Source organism: Erigeron canadensis, chromosome 1 (genome assembly GCF_010389155.1).
Source record: "Erigeron canadensis isolate Cc75 chromosome 1, C_canadensis_v1, whole genome shotgun sequence".
Classification (NCBI taxonomy): domain Eukaryota; kingdom Viridiplantae; phylum Streptophyta; class Magnoliopsida; order Asterales; family Asteraceae; genus Erigeron; species Erigeron canadensis.
The window spans coordinates 10,938,776-10,963,238 of NC_057761.1; the positions used below are offsets into that span (position 1 = coordinate 10,938,776).

General features: G+C 31.8%; 4 protein-coding genes and 1 pseudogene across 4 annotated transcripts; 4 read left to right on the top strand and 1 right to left on the bottom strand.

Annotated features, from left to right (window-relative positions):
• Positions 1 to 707: 707 nt before the first annotated feature.
• LOC122610510 lies at positions 708 to 4,599 on the bottom strand (annotated as a pseudogene).
• Positions 4,600 to 5,502: 903 nt separating this feature from the next.
• Positions 5,503 to 8,909, top strand: LOC122584900. Its single transcript, XM_043756975.1, has 2 exons — positions 5,503 to 5,938; positions 8,507 to 8,909. Exons 1-2 carry the CDS (start codon positions 5,615 to 5,617, stop codon positions 8,681 to 8,683), a joined length of 501 nt encoding a protein of 166 aa, XP_043612910.1. The 5' UTR covers positions 5,503 to 5,614; the 3' UTR covers positions 8,684 to 8,909.
• A 738-nt stretch (positions 8,910 to 9,647) lies between these two features.
• Positions 9,648 to 11,280, top strand: LOC122585429. Its single transcript, XM_043757563.1, has 2 exons — positions 9,648 to 10,042; positions 10,925 to 11,280. Exons 1-2 carry the CDS (start codon positions 9,719 to 9,721, stop codon positions 11,099 to 11,101), a joined length of 501 nt encoding a protein of 166 aa, XP_043613498.1. The 5' UTR covers positions 9,648 to 9,718; the 3' UTR covers positions 11,102 to 11,280.
• Positions 11,281 to 11,859: 579 nt separating this feature from the next.
• LOC122586096 (sigma intracellular receptor 2-like) lies at positions 11,860 to 12,798 on the top strand. The gene is made up of 2 exons (XM_043758203.1): positions 11,860 to 12,199; positions 12,285 to 12,798. Exons 1-2 carry the CDS (start codon positions 11,876 to 11,878, stop codon positions 12,459 to 12,461), a joined length of 501 nt encoding a protein of 166 aa, XP_043614138.1. The 5' UTR covers positions 11,860 to 11,875; the 3' UTR covers positions 12,462 to 12,798.
• A 1,061-nt stretch (positions 12,799 to 13,859) lies between these two features.
• LOC122585674 (sigma intracellular receptor 2-like) lies at positions 13,860 to 20,666 on the top strand. Its single transcript, XM_043757801.1, has 2 exons — positions 13,860 to 14,321; positions 20,224 to 20,666. The coding sequence occupies exons 1-2, from the start codon at positions 13,998 to 14,000 to the stop codon at positions 20,401 to 20,403; spliced, it is 504 nt and encodes a 167-aa protein (XP_043613736.1). The 5' UTR covers positions 13,860 to 13,997; the 3' UTR covers positions 20,404 to 20,666.
• Positions 20,667 to 24,463: the final 3,797 nt, after the last annotated feature.

The following is a 24,463-nucleotide window of genomic DNA, read 5'->3' on the forward strand; positions in this document are numbered from 1 at the left end:
AGATGATAGTATTTTTCTATTAACAAATGATGAAAGAAGTAGGGTGAATATACATCAAAGACTTCAAGTTTCATCCGGACATCTGGCCATTTTCGGCATTTTGTAAGTGTGGGGGTCAAACCTTTGATCTGTTACAATTTCAAAAATAATGTGATAATTTGATTTTTAGTTGTTGCCGCAAGACTCATTCTTTACTCTTTAGGATACATATTAAACAGCCTAAGTAACTATTATTACGTTTAATAACTTCATTGAGTTTAATTTTGTGATTTGCAACGTTAAACAAAAACATTAAAATATCACTCGACCTAACATTAACATCTTTTTTTGTATTTGTTCTCAACAAACACTAACATAGATGTATAAAGCGTGTTCTATGAGTTCCCTATCAGATGCATAACAATCGACTTCAAGCTTTCGCCAAACTTGGCACATACAAATGTATCTGCAATGTAGAGTGTCAACACAATCCATGCATTTTACTGATTCTTTCAATGAGCAAATGAACCAGATTTTCCGAATGAAATTCCCCTGAACATGGATTACATGCCTACTGGTTCATGAAATGAGCAAATGAACCAGAAAATTTGTATCAAATCCGCCTGAACATCCATACCTATAATGTGCGTGTACGCTAACAACGAATATATTGGACAATTGATAAGGGCGTTACAGTTGCATGTTAGCTAGTGGACGGCCATCTAATATCAGGATTCTGACAATGCAAGTTCTGCAAGAGTAGTAACTGAGCAATTATAGTTACATTTGCGATGAAATGAACAGACAAGAGCAGTCCGTAGTTAGAAAATATGCTTACTGGTTTTGTTGAGTGCATTAGAAGACAATTACGCATAAAGAATTGCCAGTAAGACAATCAGAAAAGCAATCTGCATAAAGACCATGGTTTGTTGTTGCAAAATAGATTGGATCGAAAGAAAAGATGATGTTTGAGAAAATTACCAGAGCTGGACCGTAGCTTGGCTCATTGTCAGTTATATATGATTTCCTGGAATATATGAAACAGTTAATCAACATTAAAGATAACTGATCACCATTGCATCCTCATTTTTTTTATTGATGTATTTATTTATTTCACCAACGTACCTTTTGGTGAGGGTGCCTGAGTCCCGACAAATTTTCTGAGTGGCTTCTATCCTACTGATCGTTGTATGGACATTGGGATCCTTCATATTAACCTGGTAAATGCAGAAACTTTCTTTGATAACCAAATAAATGTATCATCAGAAGGACATATTTTAACAGATTGATGAATGAAATGAATATGATACCTTGCACCTGAGCAAAAATGAAAAATCATAAAATGCACCATACACGTCTGCCATAGTTTTAGTTCGATCAATTACTTTTGCAGTAAGACCTAAGAAAATCAGATAGTTGTCGGTGACAAAATCACAGTAAAAATCATTATTGAAGGGTATTGTAGAATACACTGTGTTTATTAGACATTGAAATTCGTCTGTATCCTTATATATTCCTAAGATTTTAGTATTAGTTTTTCTGTTATATAAACAAGATTGCTTGGCAGAATACAATTGTGCTCCTGAACAAGTTGATAAGAACCTATTCATCTATATGATTTATGTTTTTCACCATAAAAAGGTTTCCTATTCAAAAAACGACATAATATTGGTTAAATACTATTTTAATGAAAATGAGACAAGGATGAGAATCATGAGATTGTGCTGTCATGTTTACTGGGGTGAGTAATGTGACCTACTACGACGGAAAATCGATAAAATACACAGTAGAAGGCAAACAGTAACCTTACCACGTCTTAATTTCACTACCCCTCTGAAAACTTCAATGTTATTGTAGCATAAAGCTAGTGTTCCAATTGCCATAATCTGACAGAAAATACTACTAATTCAGTAAAGTGTCCAAATAGAATACTTGTTCTGTAGTATTGATTCAGCTTACATCAATATAGCATTTTGATGTTCAGTTAATCAAGAAAATACTGAGTGAAATCACATTCTCCTACATATTACGAGAAATTCAGATCTTTTCATTTTAGATTGAATTTCAAATACTAATCATTTATATAGTAGGATATTAAAATGAAAAACTGAAAGACATGCCTGTGGTATAGCACAAAACTTGAAGATTGCAGGATCACGTAAGTCAGACATATACTTTAAACAATCTTCAATATGTATCAAAGCATTTGTCACCATATCATTCAGGCATTGAATAGCCTTCTCTGAATGATCTTTGTGTTTCAAATCCTGAGGCACATATTATCAAGAACTGATTAGATGGGAGTTTCAGTGCCAAAAATCATTAGTAGGAGAACTTTGCCATGTGATTCAACCAATATATATGAGGTAAAACAGGCAGATCGTGAAACGAGCCAAACCCGTAAAAGAAACTTGGTTTGGATAGCTCTAAAACACCTTATTTTACCATGCCAATGATAGTATACCTCTTTAAACAGATTGAGGTAGAATTCATTAGACTTGTTTGACCCGCTTCCTTTCAATCTATTAAGTTTTATTGTACCGATCTGATTCTTAAGATAAATCTTAACCCGAATCAACCATTCATAGATAAATGGTTCAAAGTTGCCACCCTTATCTTCTACACTCAGTACTTACAAGTGAAAGATAAGATTTTAACTCAGTGAGTCAGTGACATCATATCTTGCTCCGGCAAATGAAAAGATATACCTCTAACTTATTTACATATTTACACCAGATCTCGCGAGGCCAAAACATACGTGACTTGGGCATTTCATTAATGTCCTCGAGATAATCTCTAATAATGTTGGTTTTCTGCAAAAAGTCAAAACAATGTTCCAACTGCCATGAGGAAACGGCAGGCTCGAAATACCAAGGAGTTCAAGAGATCATCAGAGATTACCTGGAGAAATAAGCCCATCGAATTGGACAGAGAATCAGGAAACAAAACTTCTTTGCCTGAGGCGTAAAAGAGTTTTGACAATCCTAATCCAACAAGTCCTGCAACATAATGGGAATACTCATCGTAGTCTTTGATTGTCTCAACCTACAAGGCCCAAAAATATTAGCTAAAGTGACGGCAAGATTTTTATGTCAGATGATGCCTAGTTGTAATATTAAGGGCATTCAAAATATTTTAATTTACTTTCTATATAATGAGAGACATATTTACCACGACAAAGAAAGAAGAGGTTTTTGAGAAATCCATGAATGATGATGGCATGATACATACATACGGAATGAGAAAAGCTATGATGTCTAGATTAAAAAAGAAAAAAAAGAGGCTCATTTTTCCTTTCAAATACACACAAGCCATGTTTAACCAGTATGCTCAGTAAGATGGCGAAATCAATGATACTTTGTGCACTGAGAATATGTACCTCTTTGCATGTGAACTTTGCCATTCCTGCACCCATTTTCATAGTAATATCCTCAATCACCTCCTGATAACTGCAGAATAGTTTGAGAGTTGTAGATTACAAAGTCTATGTAACACAAACACAAATGAGAAGCCCATACCTAAAGACATTAAAATACTTGAATAAGTACATCTATTCACGAGAAATGTCAAATTGTACTTCTATTAGGATTCCTATTGAGAAGTATATATATCCTGACTTGTATCTGAGTATATCGAATGAACCATCTGGTCTGTGCATATGACTTATGTATGCCGTTCCTCTACATTTTATCGAAAAGCATGAAGAAAAATCAACGAATAAGACGAGAAAGTATCATGTGTTCTTTCATTTATGTTTATTGATCGACCATCCACCAACCATACATTATATGATACCTTAGAGTCAACAATTAATAGTTATACTTAAAAGTAACCTTCGATTAAGCTCTAAAAAGGCCGTAGAAACATTATGAAACTGGTCCATGAGAATCTTGTATTCCAGCGTACCACCTTCAAAAAGATGAATCGGCAAGTATATCATATACGATGAAGAAAACTGGAGTTGTAAGCTGAGGGCGAAATAGCTCTAGTACTTACATTCGAATTGCCAATCAGGATCATAGATATGCCGATGAAATTCCATCAGAATTGGTATCTTAATCATACTATCTATGCTTGTATCATCCTCTATTCAAAATGCAAGACAGTGAACGTGATCAAATCAGGAAGAGTCACAATAGTTGTTAAAATCCTTCATATGATGAAACGAAATTCTTTGAGGGCTGGCTGGGTACAAGTTAGGCAAATACTTTATCCATAATTGCTCTAGTGAAAACATAGAAACAAGCTAGGCTGAGACGCTTAGTTCATTTTCAAAACATCAGTTTTACATTGTTCATTTTTCTTATTTGCTTTGTATAAAGTAGGTGTGTCAATGAGACGCGTCACAGATAAAACGTCTAAGAGCCTACTTATGTAATTTGATACCAGGTTTCAAGATAATACAGGGCCTGTAACAGATTAGACCTTGTGTGCAGAGGTACAAAACATACCAACAGTGTCAAGGGCTCGAAGAACCAAGTAAAAAACGCATACCTGCATATCTATCAAATGTTAAAATAGGTTTACATGAGAGTGATTTTGACCAATGTATTAGCAAACGGCAAAACTGAAGTGTATAACTACAGAATCTTGCATATCTATCAAATGCACGCTAGACATTAATCATTACGTTGTACATGATGTAACTTTTACCGACGAGTGTTCTTAGCACCAAACATAAGACTGGTCTTGCTACGTCAATAGTTCGTAGCAAAAATTTGAGAATTTGAAAAAAAGATAATTATTTATTATTTATTATTTACTTTTATTATATATATATTATAATAAATAAAAATATATAGTAAATTACGTTTTTCGTCCCTGAAGTTGACATGTTTTTCACTTTTCGTCCCTAAGGTGTAATGGACAAATGGCATTAACACCTTCACGTGTTTAGCACGTGCGTACGTTAACGGGAAAAAATGAACGGCGTCTAGGGGAAGGATCTTGATTACAAAATGTTGTCAACTTTAAGGTTAAAATTGTAATTTTTTAACATTAGGGATGATAATTGAAAAACCTGCTAACTTTAGGAACGAAAAGTGTAATTTACTCTATTTTTTATTCTCAAAGTCTTTATTTATAAATTTTTGCCTAAAATATATATTTTTGGTGCTATATAAGACTTGATAAAAGTTGTAATAAAGAAATCATTTTAAAACACGAATTAATTTATATAATTTTCATCAAGTAGTATCAAACACTAACAAATTTAATTAAGGTCAAAGTTAAGTTTGAAAATTCAAAACATAACACTTTACCTGAGATGAATGCCGCTAGGCTCAACGGCTTCACATAAATATAGTGGCGATATCAATTGATTTATGACACCTTATGAAATAATTAGAAGTGTTAATAAATTATTATTTTCTTTTCAAATAACTTTAGAAATAAGTAGAAATCTTTTTAAAAAAATCAATTAAAAAAAGGCTTTTCATTTTTTTTTTTTATCATTTTATTTTCCTTCTATCCTTAATTTTGAATTTTATTGTTTTTATTTTTATTTTCCATTCCTTAAAAAAGTGAAGAACATAATGTAAAAGTCAACTGATCAGATTTACCAACTCCTCCAACTTGTTCAACCTTGAAAGACAAAATTCACAAAGAAAAACAGGTCTGAAAGAAAGAAGTGAAAATGGGGGCATTGATGAAGGTAACAGACACAATCCTGTTCATATTCTTTCTAATAATAGCAATTGCAGCACCACTACTTGATGCTCAAACATGTCTTCCTTCACATATCTTCCCACAACTACTCATTGACCTCAAAACTTGGTACGCCCATGAATATGGAGATTACCTGGTCTCTGAAAAACCACATTTTTTCATTGGCATTGTTTGGGTTGAGCTTCTGTTCGCTTGGCCCCTTTCGATCGCTTCGCTTTACGGTATTCTTGCTCGGAAATCTTGGTTGCCCACCACCTGTTTGATGTATGGCGTCTCCACTTTTACTGCTATGGTATGGTATTCTTCATCTTTACACACTTTTTGTTGCTTTACTTACACTTTTACCAATTCAAAGCCTAGTGGTAAAAGCTTGATCTGTCAGAATAAATATATCTAGAGGTCCCAAGTTCAAATCCGAGGAGCAAAAAAATATGCTCCTTTTGACCGCGGAGGTCTGAAATGCTTGCAAAACAGGTGGTCACCTAGGGATTAGTTGGCTCGTAAAGCGGGTTGGATACCTAGTTTCAAAGAAACAAAAAAACAAAACAGGGTCGTCTCTAGTGTTTTAAGTGCCTAAAGGAACATATAAAATAGGGAAAGTTATTAGTGTTTGTATATAATTGATGTATCTTGGTTTAGGGTTAGAAGATAATGAGACTACATTCGAATGTGGATATACTATAGTTGGTTAGTGGCAAAAATCCGAAGAGTTAAAGTTTTGTAAATGTGTTAAACTTTACACTCGAATGCTACTACTATGCATCTTACTTTGAAGGGAAAAATGCATAAATGGGTAGCTTGCTATGCTTAAATTTTTTGGTTGAAGTACCATTGATAATTCAAATCAACCTTAACCAGTTACAGTTTTTCATTGTGGTTAAAGTTGAAGGTTATACAGCCAAGTTGCTTTTATATGTGCTAATTTATTGGACCCTTCATGGTTAACGTTAGTTGAAACAATTTGAGTAGTCTATGTACTCAAATTGAAATTTTGATATTAAAAAATGAGAATAACTGTATGGCAAGTTACCTATGTATGCAAGTTTGCCTAATCTAACATTAACTTATGTAAGTACCAAACTTTCAAATTTTGCCATTTCATGTATGTGACTATCTGACCTCTGACATGTATGATGCCGTTTCTATTAACATGACAACTTATATGGCTTCCATGTCAACAAAATGCCACCTACCTGACAAGGAGGTCACTAGAGAGTAGAGACATACAATAACTATTAACTGGAAGTTTGATACATGAAGGTACAAGTACTGAAATATAATAAGTACTTCAGTCTTTTGTCCACAGTTGAGAACATTTAGAAAAGTTAAACACGTCTACAATTTGTCAGAATATAACCTTAGTATATAGGTCGAAGTTCATTAGGTTGCAATGTACTTTCATGCATCTTTCATATAGGCTAGTCGCTAGTGTGCTTTGTTTTACTCGAACGCTGATATGGTGTTACTAACCAACCAGATTGCAGTATGATATCTAATTCAAGAATTGAAATCTGTTTTAGTGCAGTGCAAAACTTGCTTTCAGTGAATCAAATTGGAACAAAAATCCTAAATTTATAGTTTTATTTATTTAACCGGAGGATACTGAATGACCAAAATAAAAAACCAAATCTACTTCTATCTACTAAATTGGAACAGAACAAGATACTATGACCCATATGGAACATTCATCCAAGTATCTTGGGACCTTAATTCAATGTTCCTAAACTTATAAGTAGGACAACATGTGAATACTTTTATTTTTGAGAATGTAGATAAATTTAAGTATATGATTGGTGCAGCAGCTGTTGCATTTGATTGTAAGTACAGCTGTGTTTTCCTTGGAATTAATACTGAATTAGACAACTTGATGCTCTTGATGGTGGGATTCATTTTAGCCATCTAAGTTAAAAATACCCATGGCTTAATAGTATTTCACATTGGTGAATTATTATGTTTTGGTGACTTTTGAGTGACTAGCGTATTTCCAATGAATGCTAGAGAGTTTTAATTCCTGTTCTATATTTTTATTTTATCTACTAAATCCTCTAAATGTTTTTAATTTCCTCCTCTTCTGATCAATTTATCATGATTAAATTTATGTCATTATCACAATTGTTTAAATTGGTTTAAAGGTTGTCAAAATGAGTAATTTAAGTCTGATACACAATACAACGGCACTGATAATTCCGTATTAGCCATCATTCAGACCTCTGTGTCCAGAACTTTTTTAATCCTTGGATCGACCTAACCTGCTAAATCTGAGTAATTTTCTGCTATATAGGTCATTTAGCCCATCATATGGAATTGGCATACTGCTTATTAAGATAAATTGTTTGCTTGATATCAACTAAACTATTGCTTATTCTATTGTACAGTTGTACTCTGATTTTCTGTTCTCAATCTTTGTATGTAGTGATATTTTTAAACCATTCATTAAAAATGCACATCGATTCAGTTTAGTTTTCTGGTTATGGGCTTAAGGTAATAAAAAGTTGAGCTAAAATAGAAAACGTTTAAATGGGTTAAAAGTCAGCCATTGCATATTCAAGTTTTTACTTCTGACAGCCTCCTACAAAAGAATTGGATCATTAATTCAGCAATACCTTTTGTAATAATATGTAATGTACTGATTATCTATGAAACTAGTACACAGACAGAAAAAAGAAAGCGAGATCAAGTATCTGTTTTGACCCACCCTCAAAATCTTACCAGTTTGGCCTGGTACCCAATCAGTTTGGGTCATTTAAATAAATTATTGTTCACTGAATATGAAGAATGAAAGTGAATCAGAAACAGGACTGAACAATAAAAGTATAAAAACCATTCCTTCTATTTTTGTTCATGTGTTTTTGTTTTCTAGGTTGCAATATTATCCGAGCTTCTGGGATCTGGAAAAGCATCAGATAAGCTACTGAAGATGTACACTCCTTTCTTGGGTTTTGCTGTTTTAGCCATCTTGCGGGGCCTGTTACCACATTCTCGAAGGTCTAATGCAATTGGCACACGACCTGCTATGTTAAGGAAAAAGAGAGCTTGAATGGTTTCCCAAAATCTGCACAGGGGGTGAAGCTATCTCAAATCTTCATATCTCGTGCTGATCCACATGAAAGTTCGATTTAGAGTTTTGCAGTTTTTGTATCAGTAGATTTGTGTAATGAATCAATGCATGTTTGTTACCTAGTTTTATGAATTCTTAAGAATCAAGGATTATAATATTGTTATAACTGGGTGTAGAAATCGTGATTTTCTCATTGGTCTTGGTACATTTGTCTTGTAAAGTAAGTGTTTAATGTTTACTTTTAAAAATAACATATCAAATTTAGCATTTTTATTTTTGATGCACCTTTTCACAGACCTGAATTGTAGGATAGGAGTATGTAACAAAGGTGAATCGTAGGAGTATGTGCAAACCCAATGGCAGTATATTCATATTGCTTCCATACCTGGGGTTTGGTAAAAGACACCTCATACATTCGCAAATGATAGACATCAATCTGTAGTCAAATCCTACCTAAGCCACCAAGTTTGGGAAAAACCCGTCAACCAAAAGCCAACTAGGGCAAAACACTAAAACCCATGTTAGATTTCCTTCATTTCCTCGCTAAAGCTCATTGGCAAGTGTTATTTTTTATGTGGAAGTGATATTTCTACCACAAAATTTTGCCATCTACAACAAATGTATTAATTTTTATGCACATAATAGAACTGCATAATGCATGTATTGTTGTAGACGGCAAAAATATGTTGTAGGAATATCATTTCTCTTTTTTATGATTAGGTGATTTGAAAACTCCAATTCAAGTGACCAAATTGGTGCCAACTTTCAAGGCCATGTTGTACTAAGAAAACATTTTACATGTCTTCAAAACCAATAAAAGTCCATAGATCGATTTTATAAACTATTAAAAATGTCAATTAGAGATCTAGATTCATTCAAAGTGACAACTCATTAACAAATTACACGTGACTACTAAATTCACCAGCCATTTTCATAGTTTTATCAACTTCAACTTGGAAAGAAACCTCTTGAAAAATAATATTACCAAGTTCAATCAGCCAAAAAGACAGAAAAATGGGTGCATTGACAAAGCTAGTTGATGCAATCTTGTTTGTTTTCTTCTTAGTAATTGCCATTGGAGCTCCACTTCTTGATTCTCAAACATGTCTTCCTTCACATATCTTTCCTGGCTTCCTCAAAAACCTCAAGTCATGGTACACCCATGAACATGGTGATTACTTGTTCACTGAGAAACCGCATTTCTTCGTTGGCCTTGTTTGGGTCGAGCTTCTCTTCGGCTGGCCCCTTTCCATTGCTTCATTGTATGGTATTGTTGCTGGGAAATCGTGGTTTCGCACTGCTTGTTTGATGCATGGTGTCAATACTTTAACTGCTACGGTATTCTTAACCTCCTCTATCTTCTTACTTTCTGATTTGTTTATTATTTATAGGGACATTTTTTACTTGATTCTAAAGTCATTTGTTCGAATTTGCAATTTTTGGTTCTGTACTTACAGCTAATGATTTTGAAGATCTTAAAACTGTTATTTTAGTCCACCTAAGAATAAAGTAGTTCATTATCCAGATTAACCAAATAACCTGCCCAATCCATTTGTCATTTGGGGCTATTTGGATTTGGTTTGGTTTGGGGTGGATGTGGGTTATGTGATATTCATATTGATTACCCCTCACAATACAGAAAGTTTATCAAATCTATTGTGGTTTAATTGTTTAAAGTTTATAATAATGAAAGCTAGAAGTCACAAGTTTTAGGTTTAATATTAGCCAATGCCTAAGATTAGAACAAATGCTATATGGTGAGGTACCGAGGGTATCTGGATCTAAACTTATGATGGAATTTATTAGATGTCAAGCCATCGCAATGTGTGAAAAATTGAAAATGCAGGATAGGTTATCTAGTTCCATGTTATTTTTGGTAGTTTGGGCATCTGACTGTAAATTAGATGAAAGTAAGTAATTTTGATAATCAGGGAGCCAGAATTTCACATTAAGGGGAATCGGTTGCTTGATTAAGAGGGGTCAAACGAAGAAAAGATATGGATTTAACCTTTAGAATGAATGTTTGTTCTGAGTGTTTGTTGAAGTAATCTTAAATTCTTTACTTGGTCATACAAGTTAAAACTTAAAAGGACCAATTGCTTAGTTCATCTCATGATACAATGTTCTATTTATTCTCACAGAAAGAGAAATAAGGTGCAACTAACTTGAATCATTCGGTCTTAATATGATGAACAATCGATCTATTTACTTCTTTTACAGGCTGCAATTGTATCAGAGCTTCTGGGCTCAGGAAAGGCATCAGAAAAGCTGTTAAAGTTATATGTCCCCTTCTTGGGTTTTGGCGTTTTAGCTATTGTGCGAGGTTTGTTACCACATTCTCAAAAATCAACCGCAAATGGTACACAACCAATTAAGTCCAGGAAAAAGAGAGCATGATGGGTAAAGCCAACACCGTTCGTTGCAATATTTGCGTGGGTTAATAGACCACTACTGCTCACTGAAACTTAGTTTGCATTGATAATTGGAGACATACACAAGGCTTATGATATTGTTGTAAGACGGATTAAGATTATTATATCCACATCATTAATGAAAAGAAAAAAGTTTCGTTTTCATGTATGATTCTTAAAGTAGTCATTTATCAATTCGGGACAGTTAGCCCACAATATACTAAACACAGACAATTTGGAGTTTGATCACGTACGACTTTCACCCCGGGAGACTATGCAACTGGGAACTAACTTTCAAACCTGAAGTGTTGATTATGTTTTTGAACTAATTTGCTACGGTCAAGTCCACTAATTAAGTTCTCACTCTGTTTCCCCACCCCTAATTAAAACTAAAGATAAAAATTAAAATTTTTACTGAACCAGTTAACATCTGATCTTAAAATCACACATGATTATAAAGATATGAACATGTGTGTCTTTCTTCATGTGATTGTTTATTTATCATACATGATTAGCCAGTTTTAAGCCTTTCTTTATTATTGGTTTATTCTTTTAAATCTCTAAATATTCAAATTGTTTTTTTTTTCTTTTCAATTTCATTAGTTTATTCATTTCATTCTAAAATTATTCTATTCAGTCCAATCACCTAAAGAGGTTCAATAGCTTTACCCACTAATACCCTTTCATAACTCAACAATAATCTCTCTACCTTAAAGAATATCAAATTCAATCAATAAAAATAAATAGAGAAAGGGACACAATGGTCACATTGATGAAGCTGATAGATACAATCATCTTCTTTTACTTTCTTGTATTTGCCATTGGAGCACCACTTCTTGATGCTCAAACATGTCTTCCTTCCAATATATTCCCACAAGTTCTCATAAACCTCAAGACTTGGTACACTCAAGAATTTAAATATTACCTGTTCATCGAGAAACCTCATTTTTTCGTTGGTCTTGTTTGGCTCCAACTTGTTTTCGCATGGCCCTTATCGATTGCTTCGCTATATGGTATTGTTGTTGGTAAATCTTGGCTGCCCACCACTTGCCTGATGTTTGGAGTTTCAACTTTAACTGCTATGGTATTTTTTATTTCCACATTCATATATTCTGTTATTTAGGTTGTTTTGCTTTAATATGATGAATGATTTTTTCATTTTCTTTTAGTCTGCCATGATATCAGAACTTTTGGGATCTGGAAAAGCATCAGAAAAGATATTGAAGTTGTATTTCCCTTTCATGGGTTTTGCTATTTTAGCTATCATTCGAGGTCTACTACCACATTCTTTCAAGTCAAATGCAATTGGCAAACGACCCGTTATGCTCAGAAAAAAGAGAGCTTGACTCGTTAATCATAAGGATGATGATATCCACTCCTTTCGTAGAGATTTCTGTTTTGGTATCTCTATAGTTCGTGTGATGATCTGTAACTTTGTTGCGATGGATCTTTTTTGAAACAAAGACTTAGGACATAGTTGAATGGGGGATAAACTTCCAGATTGTGAATGAGTTCTTAATTTGCTTTTTCATTCTCTTATATGATTCATCTTACATTGTCATTAACATTGGATTTTCAGATACGCTGACAAGTAGTAGTTGGACTGGATCTATGGATTAGGCATCTGTAACTCCAGAAAAACATATTAGTGTAACATTTTCACGGATCTGAGACAATACAGAGTTAGGCGCTGTTTGGTTGACTTAACTAATAGTCCTTTCTTTGTATCTTTATCTTTGATTATTATAAAGTAAATTTCTTTTCTAAATTTCAACTCTCAAACATTCAATAATTTCATCTGTATCTTTATCTTTAAAGTAAATCTCATTTCTAAATTTCAATTTTCAACATTCAACAATTAAACTAAGAAAAATATATTTATACAACAAAATTTAGTCATCTACAACAAAGATAAAAATAAAATTATTACGCAGTTTACAACCGAATATTTATAGATGGTTAAAATTTGTTGTAGCTATATCACTTCCATCTAATCAAAACCACATTAAACTAATAACCACACTACTCGCTGCTGGCACCACCTCCATTGCCATTATATCGCCACCACTCCCACCATCGTTGCTTACACCGCACGGCACCACAATTCGTCATTGTCATTACACTCCCCTGTTGATTGAGCATAGATCTAGTAGTCTTAATTAAAAAATGTTTAATTCATAAGTCAATGAGAGATTTTTGATTTGAACTTAGTAAAAAACATCAACTATTTAAACAGCTCTGTGGTAAATACTATGATATCTGGAGACAGAGGTCATGAGTTCAATTCTCATCCCATGTAAAGGTTGGAAGGCCTTTTTTATCATTTAGGTAGAACATGAAAGCAACCTCACTACTTAGGTAGAGATAATGTAGAACATGAAAACAACCTCTCTACTTAGGTAGAGTTAAGGTTTGCCTACAACTTAACCTTCCCATACAGAAGGCTCAAAACCCGCAGAAGACGGCACTGAGCAGTTTTTTTTTTTTTTTTTTTTTTTCATTTAGTGTTTAGCCGAAACATACTTTGTTTTTTTACATTTTGAAGTGTCAGCAAATAAAAAGCGGTCATTTCTATATACGTACTTGATATTATACTAAACTAATGTTCATACTTATGAGTGCCTAGACATATAATACTCGTATTTGTTTGTGTATGAATCAATTATATACATTGCATTTTTCTTTTGAGTGAAATTGGGGGTGCAAAATTGTCTTTACACTTACATGTGTGCACATCTAACAATTCGGTTGCACGTGTATATCTGCCCCCTCCTATGACTTAGAAGATAGATCCAAAGTCAACTCTTGTATTCAATCGACCTACTCCAAATAGAAGGTCCTTCTTTTTAAGAACATCAAACTCAATCATCAAAAAACAGACAATGGAAATATCGATTCAACTACTTGACACAATCTTGTTCTTCTACTTTCTTGTAATCGCATTCGCGGTCCCATTTCTTGATGCTCAAACCATTCTTCCTTCCAATATCTTCCCGGACATCCTTGTACAGTTTAAAACCTGGTTTACCTACGAATTTGGGAATTACTTGTTAGCTGAAAGACCTCATTTTTTCATTGGCATTGCTTGGCTCGAGCTTCTCTTAGCATGGCCTCTATCGATCGCTTCGATATATGGTATTGCTGCTGCTAAATCTTGGCTGCCCATCACATGTCTCTTGTATGGCGTCTACTTTTTCACTGCTTTGGTACGTACACCAAACCTCCCCACTCTTTGTTTTACATCCTTGCATGATTTAATTAAATAGGAATTTAATTCCAATTTGTATCAAGTGTATATTTATGAATTTAATTATAATGATTTCCATTTCCAAGACTAATTAAATTAGAAACGATACATATGTAAAATAATCCATTGTAAAATACTCGTAATACATATGGATCAGATTTGAACTCAAAAGTACATATGGTCTCAAATTCATCTCTTGATTTCCACATACCAATTTTGACAAATTTGGGTTTTTATTTTAACAAGAATTTAATCAATCTATGCGTCTTGATCAGTTGATCCCTTTCCTAATTGAACACATAAATATTGTACGAGTTAGTTGTAATCACATCACATATATATATATATATATATATATATATATATATATATATATATATATATAAATATATATATATGGGAAAGATAATTTGAGACCAGCTAAAAAAAGTCCAAAAAAGGACAATTGATTTTCGTAACTTACACACCACCATCATCATCTACTACGATATACAAGACTTTTTTGTAAAAACACTAAGACTTTTCAGCGACGGGCCCACAGAAAAATCATGTGTAAGCATGTGTAAGTAACTTACACATATGTAAGTTAACTTATACATGATTTTCTGGTGGGCCCGTCATCGGAAAGTGTTAGTGTTTTTACAAAAAAGTCTTGTATATCGTAGTAGCTGATGATGGTGTATAAAAATCAATGGTCCTAGTTGGTCCTAAAATAAGAGGTGGTCTCAAAATATCTCACCCATATATAGGTATATATATATATATTGGTAATATAGGGTAACACTCCAGTGAGAACAGTTTTAAAATAAGATTGGTGAGAACACTTAAAAAACATCATTTTGATGCATTAAAAGTCCATATAATTAACATAGTGCATAACTAATTATCATTATTTAAGTGTTTAACAACACATTGATCCGTCAAAATCGAAAAAATCACGTTTTTTTGTGAATGCATCATTTTGAAGAATATGCATCCAAGATGGATGCAAAAAACAAAAAACATGATTTTCTTGATTTTGACAGGCCAATGTGTTGTTATACAATTAAATAATGATAATTAGTTAAGCACTATGTTAGTTTTATGGACTTTTGATGTATCAAAATGATGCTTTTTAAGTGTTCTCACTGTTCTTATTTTAAGACTGTTTTTATTTGATTGTCCACATAGTAATATATATATATATATATATATATATATATATATATAGGGTAACACTCCGGTGAGAACACTTAAAAACATCATTTTGATGCATTAAAAGTCCATAAAACTAACATAGTGCATAACTAATTATCATTATTCAAGTATTTAACAACACATTGATTCTTCAAAATCGAAAAAATCACGTTTTTTGTTTTGTGCATCCATCTTGGATGCATATTATCAAAATGATGCATCCAACAAAAAACAATATTTTTTTCGATTTTGACGGATCCATGTGTTGTTAAACACTTAAATAATGATAATTAGTTTTGCACTATGTCAGTTTTATGGACTTTTAATGCATCAAAATGTAGTTTTTAAGTGTTCTTATTTGTTCTCATTTTAAGTTGGTTCTCAGTTGATTGTCACCCTATATATATATATATATATATATAAATGGGAAAAGGGAATATAAGGTTGTCCGGCACCTAAGTTTAGGTGTGAAACCCCTCACATACTAATATTTTATTATTTTTTGTTTAATGAATAAATGCATGGGCCCCCATGATTTTTATGGATTAAAAAAACAATATGTGAGTGTTCCACACCTAAGCTTAGGTACCCGACAGCCTTATATTCTCATCCCCCTATATAAATATATATATATACCCTTATATATATATGTGAAATGTTCATTTGAAAACTAAATTTTCTGTGAAAACTAGAAAACTGTCAAAACACACTGTGATCTGAATTTAACACAATGTGTTTTTATTGTGTAATCTAAATTACGTTGTGTTAAGTTTTAAATCAGTGTGTTTTTTATAGCGTTGTAAATCAGAAAATTGTTCAAACACACTGTGATATGAACTTAACACAATGTGTTTTCGAAAAACATATTAAAAACACATTGTGTTAAATTCAGAACATAATGTGTTTTGACAGTTTTCTAGTTTTCACAAAAAATTTAGTTTTCAAATGATCAAAACCTATATATATATATATATATATATATATTGGTAATATGGCCCTTTGCTAGAGTTATTTCACACAAAAAAGATAGCGAATTCTTAATTAGACCATAAAAAGTGTTAAAATGACATGCCAGCTGATTTAAATACGTCGTTGATGAAGTCGTAGTCAAAACTTAACGCGCGCGCCACTGCCACATTTGGCTTGTTCCTCAATACTTTTGAGGGGCAGTTTGGTTCACATAATGTTTTTAAAAGAATTGGAATCTGTCAATGGAACTGGAATTTGAAGGAATTGGAATCTGAAAGTTTTAAAATCTGTCTTGTGTTTGGTTGGCAGAATTCAATGGAAATCAGATTCCATTCCAGTGTTTGGTTTTTAAATTTGTTAATGGAATTGAAATGTAATTTACGTCTAATGACAAAATTACCCTTTTGATCAATTTTTTATATTTATTTTTTATCATGGTTTATAAGATTTATTTTTATAAATAGTCTATAACTTACATTATCTTTTAGCGTCTAACTTATTTTTGACAAAGTATATCGAATACGTGGTTTATCAATTTGGTATGAGTTAACCAACATGTAAAGACATACAATAAACCAACAAATAATAATATTCACTTTGTTCCACCAAGCTAAAATCATTGTTTGTCTTCTCTGCTTACGTTTTCGGACTGTTAAACTAAGTCGAGCCATATCCTGTCCATAAAATTTTCATATATTACACTTGAAAATCAAGTACTTATTTTATATACCACTTTATTAGTTATATATATGTTACATATATACATATATCTATATATATATACATATTTGATGGTACTAACATAAAACATAATAAAAATAAACTCTAACTTAAAAATTCCTACTATAATAAAATATGTCAAAAAAAAAGAAGCAAAACAAGTACATAGATTGAATTTTTGCACGAGAAGAAAAAAGTAAAAATTAGAATTGAATGAAGATTTTTGAAGATAAAAGAAAAAGAGGAGATACCTATTTGAAAGAAATCGAAAATCTGTGGAAGTATTTTTAGATGAAGATCTTGAAGAAGAATTACGGGAAGAATTATTTTTGAGATGAAGATCTGGAGCCATGGAGAAGAAAGGCACGTCAGGTAAGAAAAGAAAAGGGTAGGTTTTATTTATGGATGGGTTTTTTGTGAATTCCATTGGAAAGTTGGAGATTCCATCCTAAAATGGAAGGAATTTAACATTCGGTGTTTCGGAGAATTTGGAGGAATTTTTTTAATTCCAATTCCAACCTTATTGCCAACCAAATATAGGAAAAAAAAATGGAATGTAAATTCCAATTCCAATTCCAATTCCAAGGAAATCCTGAAAAATCCATGAACCAAACACCCCCTTAGTCTATTTGATCATGGAATGATATTGCTACGGCAATATTTAGCCATTTACAACAATATCTGCATTACACAATTGTGCACTATATAATAAAATTTGTACTTTTGTTGTAGATGTCTGATTATTTTTGTAGCAATATCACTACCTTTTCTTTATAAATAGGTTATCGGGTATCTATTATTTGGCGTAAAGCCAACTCTCCGTCTATGAGTCACTATTTTCTTCTTCTTAAGTTCAAAAATTTTAATCGTTCAATTCTGTTTATAGACGAGCATTATATGCGTTAATATTATTTATAAAAACATATTCATACCTTACTATTGCTAGATTCTCATCCATATTTTATTTTGTATCTAACCACCGGCTTAAACCCCAGTGGTTAGGGGTATTTTCTAAATACACTATGTAGGCCCCGGGGGTGAGTTTACCCAAGGTCTTAGGTTCGAGTCTTGGGGTTTTCATCTCAAAGGAATTTTCCATGAGCAGGGGGTTGGAGGTCCAGAAAATCTCTGGTTAAAATTGCCTCCAACACGTCTGAATTGAAACTCACTTTATAAAAAAAAATTTATTTTGTATCTACTAATATACTAAAACAGGGATTGTGACATCTTTTGATCTTTATATAAGCAAACCGACATCATACGAATATTAGTATAGTACTAGTATGTAATATTTTTCTTTCGGTCTTTTATTTCATTGCTATTTTATTTCATTATTATTATTAAGTTGCACGCATTGTGGGGTTATACCCATCATACTAATGTGAAATGTTCATTTGAAAACTAAAATTTTTATGAAATTATAAAACTGACCAAAACACACTTTAATCTGAATTTAACACAATGTGTTTTAACTTTAACACATTGTGTTTTTATTGTGTAATATAGAGACACATTATGTTAAGTTTTAAATAACAGTGTGTTTATGATAGCGCGTGAAAATCAAAAAATTGTTCAAACACATTGTGTTACAAAGTGTATTTGGTCAGTTTTTTAGTTTTCACGAAAATTTTAGTTTTTTAAAGGATCACAACCCCATAATAATAATAAGGGTTATTTACTGAAATGGTACCTGGACTATCCACCATATTACTGATTTCATACCTATAACTTTAAAATTACTCTCATCATACCCCAACTTATCAATTCTCCACTCAGACAATACCTGACCTGACGGGCGTTAGTTTGGCAGTTAAGTTGAGGTATAACTACCGTAAATTTTAAAGTTTTAGGTATAAAACCAGTAATATAATGGATAGTCCATGTATCATTTATGTAATTAACCATTATTATTATTATTATTATTATTATTATTATTATTATTATTATTATTATTATTATTATTATTATTATAAACATCATTTTATTAGAAATTCATAGAAATTATAAGAAATTAGTGGGAAGCCGATATACTATATGAGCCCCCACTCCTCTAACTATAGCAAAACCAACCCTACTAAATATATGAGCAGTTGCACGTGCTCAAATGTCTTAAGTCACGGAGAACTTTTGGATCCACTTTAGTATGGTCACGACATCCTTTTCAAGTTCCCCAAAAGAAGAAAATGAGAAGGGGAGAAATCCATATCCAATATCCGCACACTTAGTCTTATATTTGACGCGTTTACGTTGTGCAACATCAATCACCGCGCTATAATTAGATATATTAATAATTTTAATAAAAAATTAAATATTTTCAATAATTTTTTTTATAAAAATAAAGTATTCTTTTATAAAATAAAAGTAAATATTTACAAAAAATTATCAATGTATTTTGTAAAATTATTTATTCTTAATTAATACTTTGCGTAATTAAAAAAAAACAACCATAATAATAATAATAATAATAATAATAATAATAATTATTATTATTATTATTATTATTATTATTATAGTAAAAACATCACTTTCATTAGAAATTAATAAGATTTACAAATAATAATAATAATAATAATAATAATAATAATAATAATAATGGTTAATTATATAAATGATATCTGAACTATTCACTATATTACTGGTTTCATACCTAAAACTTTAAAATTTACGGTAGTTATACCCCAACTTAACGGCCGAACTGACGCCCGTCAGGTCAGGTATCGTCCGAGTGGAGAATTGATAAGTTGGGGTATTATGAGAGTAATTTTAAAGTTATAAGTATGAAATTAATAATAACGTGGATAGTCTAGGTACCATTTCAGTAAATAACCCTTAATAATAATAATAATAATAATAATAATAATAATAACTCTTGTTTAACTTTTGTAAATAAGTGAAAATGCTATGTAAATGAATAAAAGGAGTAAATATCTTTAAATATTCAATTTTACATGCAATGTAGTCATTATTATAATACATTGTTGTGTTATTTGTTCCAGGTTGCAATATTATTTGAACTTGTGGGATCTGGAAAAGCATCACAAAAGCTTTTGCTCTTTTACTTCACCTTCTTAGGCTTTGCCATTTTATCCATCTTACGAGGCTTTTTGCCACTTTCTTCTAAGTTGAAGGTAGTAAGTGAACGACCTAGACGACTTGTCACTAAAAAGAGAGCTTGAATGGTTTTTTAAAAATCGCACAGCCCGAGCCCATCTTCAGTATTGGAAATAACATGTCATATGTGGTAGCGAATTATAATGTGTATCAATCATTACAAACTATTGAAGTAATTCGATTTATAACAAAAGTTTTATGTATTTGGGGTATGTTTGGCAAAACTAGCTGGTAGCTGGTAGCTATAAGCTGATAGCCGGTAGCTGTAACTGAAAGCTGGTAGCTAAAGATTTTTGGATATTTTTAAACGTTTGGTGGAGTAGCTGAAGCTTTTAGTAAAATGTATAAAATTACACAAATAGACATAAATAAAATTAAAAAAAAACTAATACAACGTGTGTATACATATTTTATCTAAGTTTTAACCATATATAATGTCCCATACTCACATTACATTCTGTATGTTTTATTATATTTTTATTATATTATATTTATGATATGTATCCTAATAATTTTTTTTTTAAGCATATACAACAAAGATAAGAATAAATTGGAAGCATGTGTTAGTGTGTTACAACCGACTCTCCTTCAACCATGTGATCCAATAGAGTTTAACCAATGAACAATTCTTTCCTTTCACATTTACAATTCTATCGCTAAATAAAATATTAAGGTTATATAGGTAATCTTATATGCTAAAAGCCTCCAGCTCGTGTTAAACGCTATGTATACTAGCGTTTCAAAAACTAGCTTTTTCTCCAAATCTAAAAGCTTGAAGCTCCTCAACCAAACAAAGCTTTTTTTTGGATAAGAGCTTTTTCCTAAAAGCTAAAAGCTTGAAACCCCTAAAAACTCCTAAAAGCTTCCTGCCAAACACAACCTTGGTCTTTGATTGCGACGTAGTTTATATCAAAATGTAAATAAAAAAAATCATATACAACAATATTAGTTAAATCATATAAGGTGTAAGTTTGTGTGTAGGCGGTCATTAGACCTAACAGGGAACCTCACACTCGACTGGATGGATAAGCCTTTCAACGGTCCATCAGTGTCGTTAAGGATTGGCAAGCCAATCCAGAAGTAGTCCGTATGTTCAGAGACATTGGTGGGTAATCACTCCACCCAGAGATACTCAAACCACGTAATTATGTTGCAAAGAGCCACCCAAGCAACTACATATACGCACTGGTCGGGCAAGGGCAAGTACGGGTTAAGCTGAACACTTCTCACATCGTTTACGAGCTCAGTTTGCATCACATATAGTTTAGGTGTACACATTACCTAAACGTCATCACATATTCATCTTTTACGTTTAGGCCCTTATACGTGGACATGTCATGGCAACTTAATAAGTCTAGTGAACTAGATGAACAAGCCATGTAATTATGCACATTTCATATATCATCCACATATAATCACATTTCAATTCATTTCAAGACATTACATAACATTTCATATCATATCATTACATCTCATACATTGTTACATCACGTACATCATCATATATCTCATATCATTACACATCATATGTCATTGCATATTGTATATCATTACATATAATCTTTCATTGCATAATAGTTCATTACATATAGTATTTCATAACAACTCAAAGCATTTCATATCATTCCACATCATATCATAACGTCACATAGGGTAGCAAGGCTTTAAAATGCATATACATAGCCCATATCACCTCCCATGTAATCCCGATTAACCATAAGTAAACAAGATATCAATTGGGAAGTTATTATATGAAAACCATGTTTTTGTTGAACCCTCAGCGTGTCAAAGTAGTGTATCTTACCTCGTTGAAGAGCACAACAAATGATAATGTAAGTTACCGAGCTTTGCAAGTATATATTCCGCTACCTATAATCATTAAACGACATAATGATCTAATCAAATACCTACTTAGTTATGGTCATAACTCAGGTCTAGATACCTTTAAACATGACCCATGACAAGACTTGACGCATCAGAGGTTCGATTAATGCTATAGAGCTTACATAGCTCGACGGAACTCAGCATTCACTCACTAAATTAACCTTTCTGAAAACTTGACATCATCATCATCTTTTAAAAGCATTACCATTAGAAATTAGACTTTCTCACGATTCCGTGGATAGCTTATTTATCAAAACTGGAATTACAGTTTAAAAGTTATGGTCATTTAAAATGTTAACAAAATCAGTCCCTAACGGGAGTTACGAAAATTTGTAATGGGAGTTACAGGCCTAATGGGAGTTACAAAAAATGTAACTGGAGTTACAGTGTAGGTGTATCACAAGTTACCCAGCTAACGGGAGTTACACAACCATAACGGGAGTTACGACGACCAGACGTGAATAAGACTTTAACACCAATTAAAACCTAACCAAACACATCCCGAACGACTTTAACACAACTCCAGGTCTTATGAGCATCAAATACACTTAGAATAAGACCAAAATCACTTATTGAAAACACCAATTAATCCTTGAATCATATACCAACATTATACAATCGATTTAAAACCCGTAATGACCTAAATTCGATTATAAACGTAATTGAATCCAACCCAAACCCTAAAACCAGAAATCAACGGGTTGAAAGGACTTATTATTTATAAAATCAATGTGGCTAATTATCAATTAACTGAAGATAGCAACAGGGAATGCAAAACTTGATCAAAAGACCCTCGAATCACCCAAACGACGATGAAATCGAATAACAGAATGCTATGGAACCAAGGGGACAGCTAGGGCTTCAAAGAAAGAGTATAATCTCTGTATTATGAGTTTAATGATAGGTTACAAGACCCTTAATCCGTTTTTGAGTTTAACCCTATGTCAAAACTAGTCCCTAAGCTTTCAAACAACTCATATTTAGCTCAAAATACCTATAGGGAACACTTACAACGCATTAAAATATACCTTTAAACAGTTATACACATCAATCATTAAATCTCATAAAGACTTAACGGACACATAGTGTTGACTTAACGACCCTAGTCAACTGTTAATTAAAAAGTTTGGGATGTTACAACTAGTTTCATAAAATTTTATTTTGCAAAAACTATTTTGACAAACACACCCCAAAATATGTCTATTTTGAAAAACATTTCGCCGATACCCAAGCATTATTATGATACTTTTTTATAAGCTAAAAAATATATAATCGTTATTAATGTTAATTAGCATAAAAAATAATAAACCTAATGTCAAATATCGTAAAGAAAAAAAAAATTACATCAGAATTTTTTTTATAAATTTTAAAATATAAAAGTAAAGTGAACTATTCATTATTCATGAAAATAAGTTTGATATGATAAGTTGGATTTAAAGTATACGACAGAGACATTAAAATAAAAAATAAAAATTTTTCAAAAATCACATATTAAAAAACTTGCTTGCTAATCTTTTAACAACTTGGAATTGCCCATTTGAAACTATAAATATTTATTTAAATAATAAAAATTAATAATGTAAATATAACATCACAAAATAGCCTTTTTTTTAAAGATTGATTTTAAAAATTGGTTTTGATAGAGCTATATAAATTTCTTATAAAAAAATGATCTCATGAAAGAAGGAGATAAAGAATAGAATCGTTAAATTTAAAATATAGCTTTTTTTAAGCATCATGGTATCATACAATTTATGAAATTATTTTAAAATAATTTACTCTAACTAGAAAATGTTTATAGGAAAATAAATAAATAAGTGATGTCCTAACATTATTCTTATATGGAAAATATCAACTATAAAAAGATATGGTTGCGTCACGTAGATTTATATTTTACACCCGTTAATCTTTAGTAATTTTAATTTAATATAACAACAAAACTATATTCAAATTTTCTTGATATAATGTTTTTCAAAACTCCTTAAACATCATAATCAAAATAAAATAATTATATAAAATATAATAAATGAGTAAACTTAAAGGTTTACATATTTTTGTAGAATACAAACAAATAAACCTCATAGAAGCAATATTGTTGTATATTTTCTACAAACAAATAAACCTCATAGAAGCAATATTGTTATATATTTTGGTTATGTAACTTTTTTAATGCAACGTTTTTTGTTATTTCATTATGTTAAATATGTATCAACGAAGTTGAAACGACTAAACCCAAATGAA

Bases quoted from the DNA above. Each gene is read 5' to 3' on its own strand.
- LOC122584900 (XM_043756975.1), top strand. From the start codon at position 5,615: ATGGGGGCATTGATGAAGGTAACAGACACAATCCTGTTCATATTCTTT. The intron at 5,939-8,506 runs GTATGGTATTCT...TTTGTTTTCTAG, and splicing joins TCTCCACTTTTACTGCTATG to GTTGCAATATTATCCGAGCT.
- LOC122585429 (XM_043757563.1), top strand. From the start codon at position 9,719: ATGGGTGCATTGACAAAGCTAGTTGATGCAATCTTGTTTGTTTTCTTC. The intron at 10,043-10,924 runs GTATTCTTAACC...CTTCTTTTACAG, and splicing joins TCAATACTTTAACTGCTACG to GCTGCAATTGTATCAGAGCT.
- LOC122586096 (XM_043758203.1), top strand. From the start codon at position 11,876: ATGGTCACATTGATGAAGCTGATAGATACAATCATCTTCTTTTACTTT. The intron at 12,200-12,284 runs GTATTTTTTATT...ATTTTCTTTTAG, and splicing joins TTTCAACTTTAACTGCTATG to TCTGCCATGATATCAGAACT.
- LOC122585674 (XM_043757801.1), top strand. From the start codon at position 13,998: ATGGAAATATCGATTCAACTACTTGACACAATCTTGTTCTTCTACTTT. The intron at 14,322-20,223 runs GTACGTACACCA...TATTTGTTCCAG, and splicing joins TCTACTTTTTCACTGCTTTG to GTTGCAATATTATTTGAACT.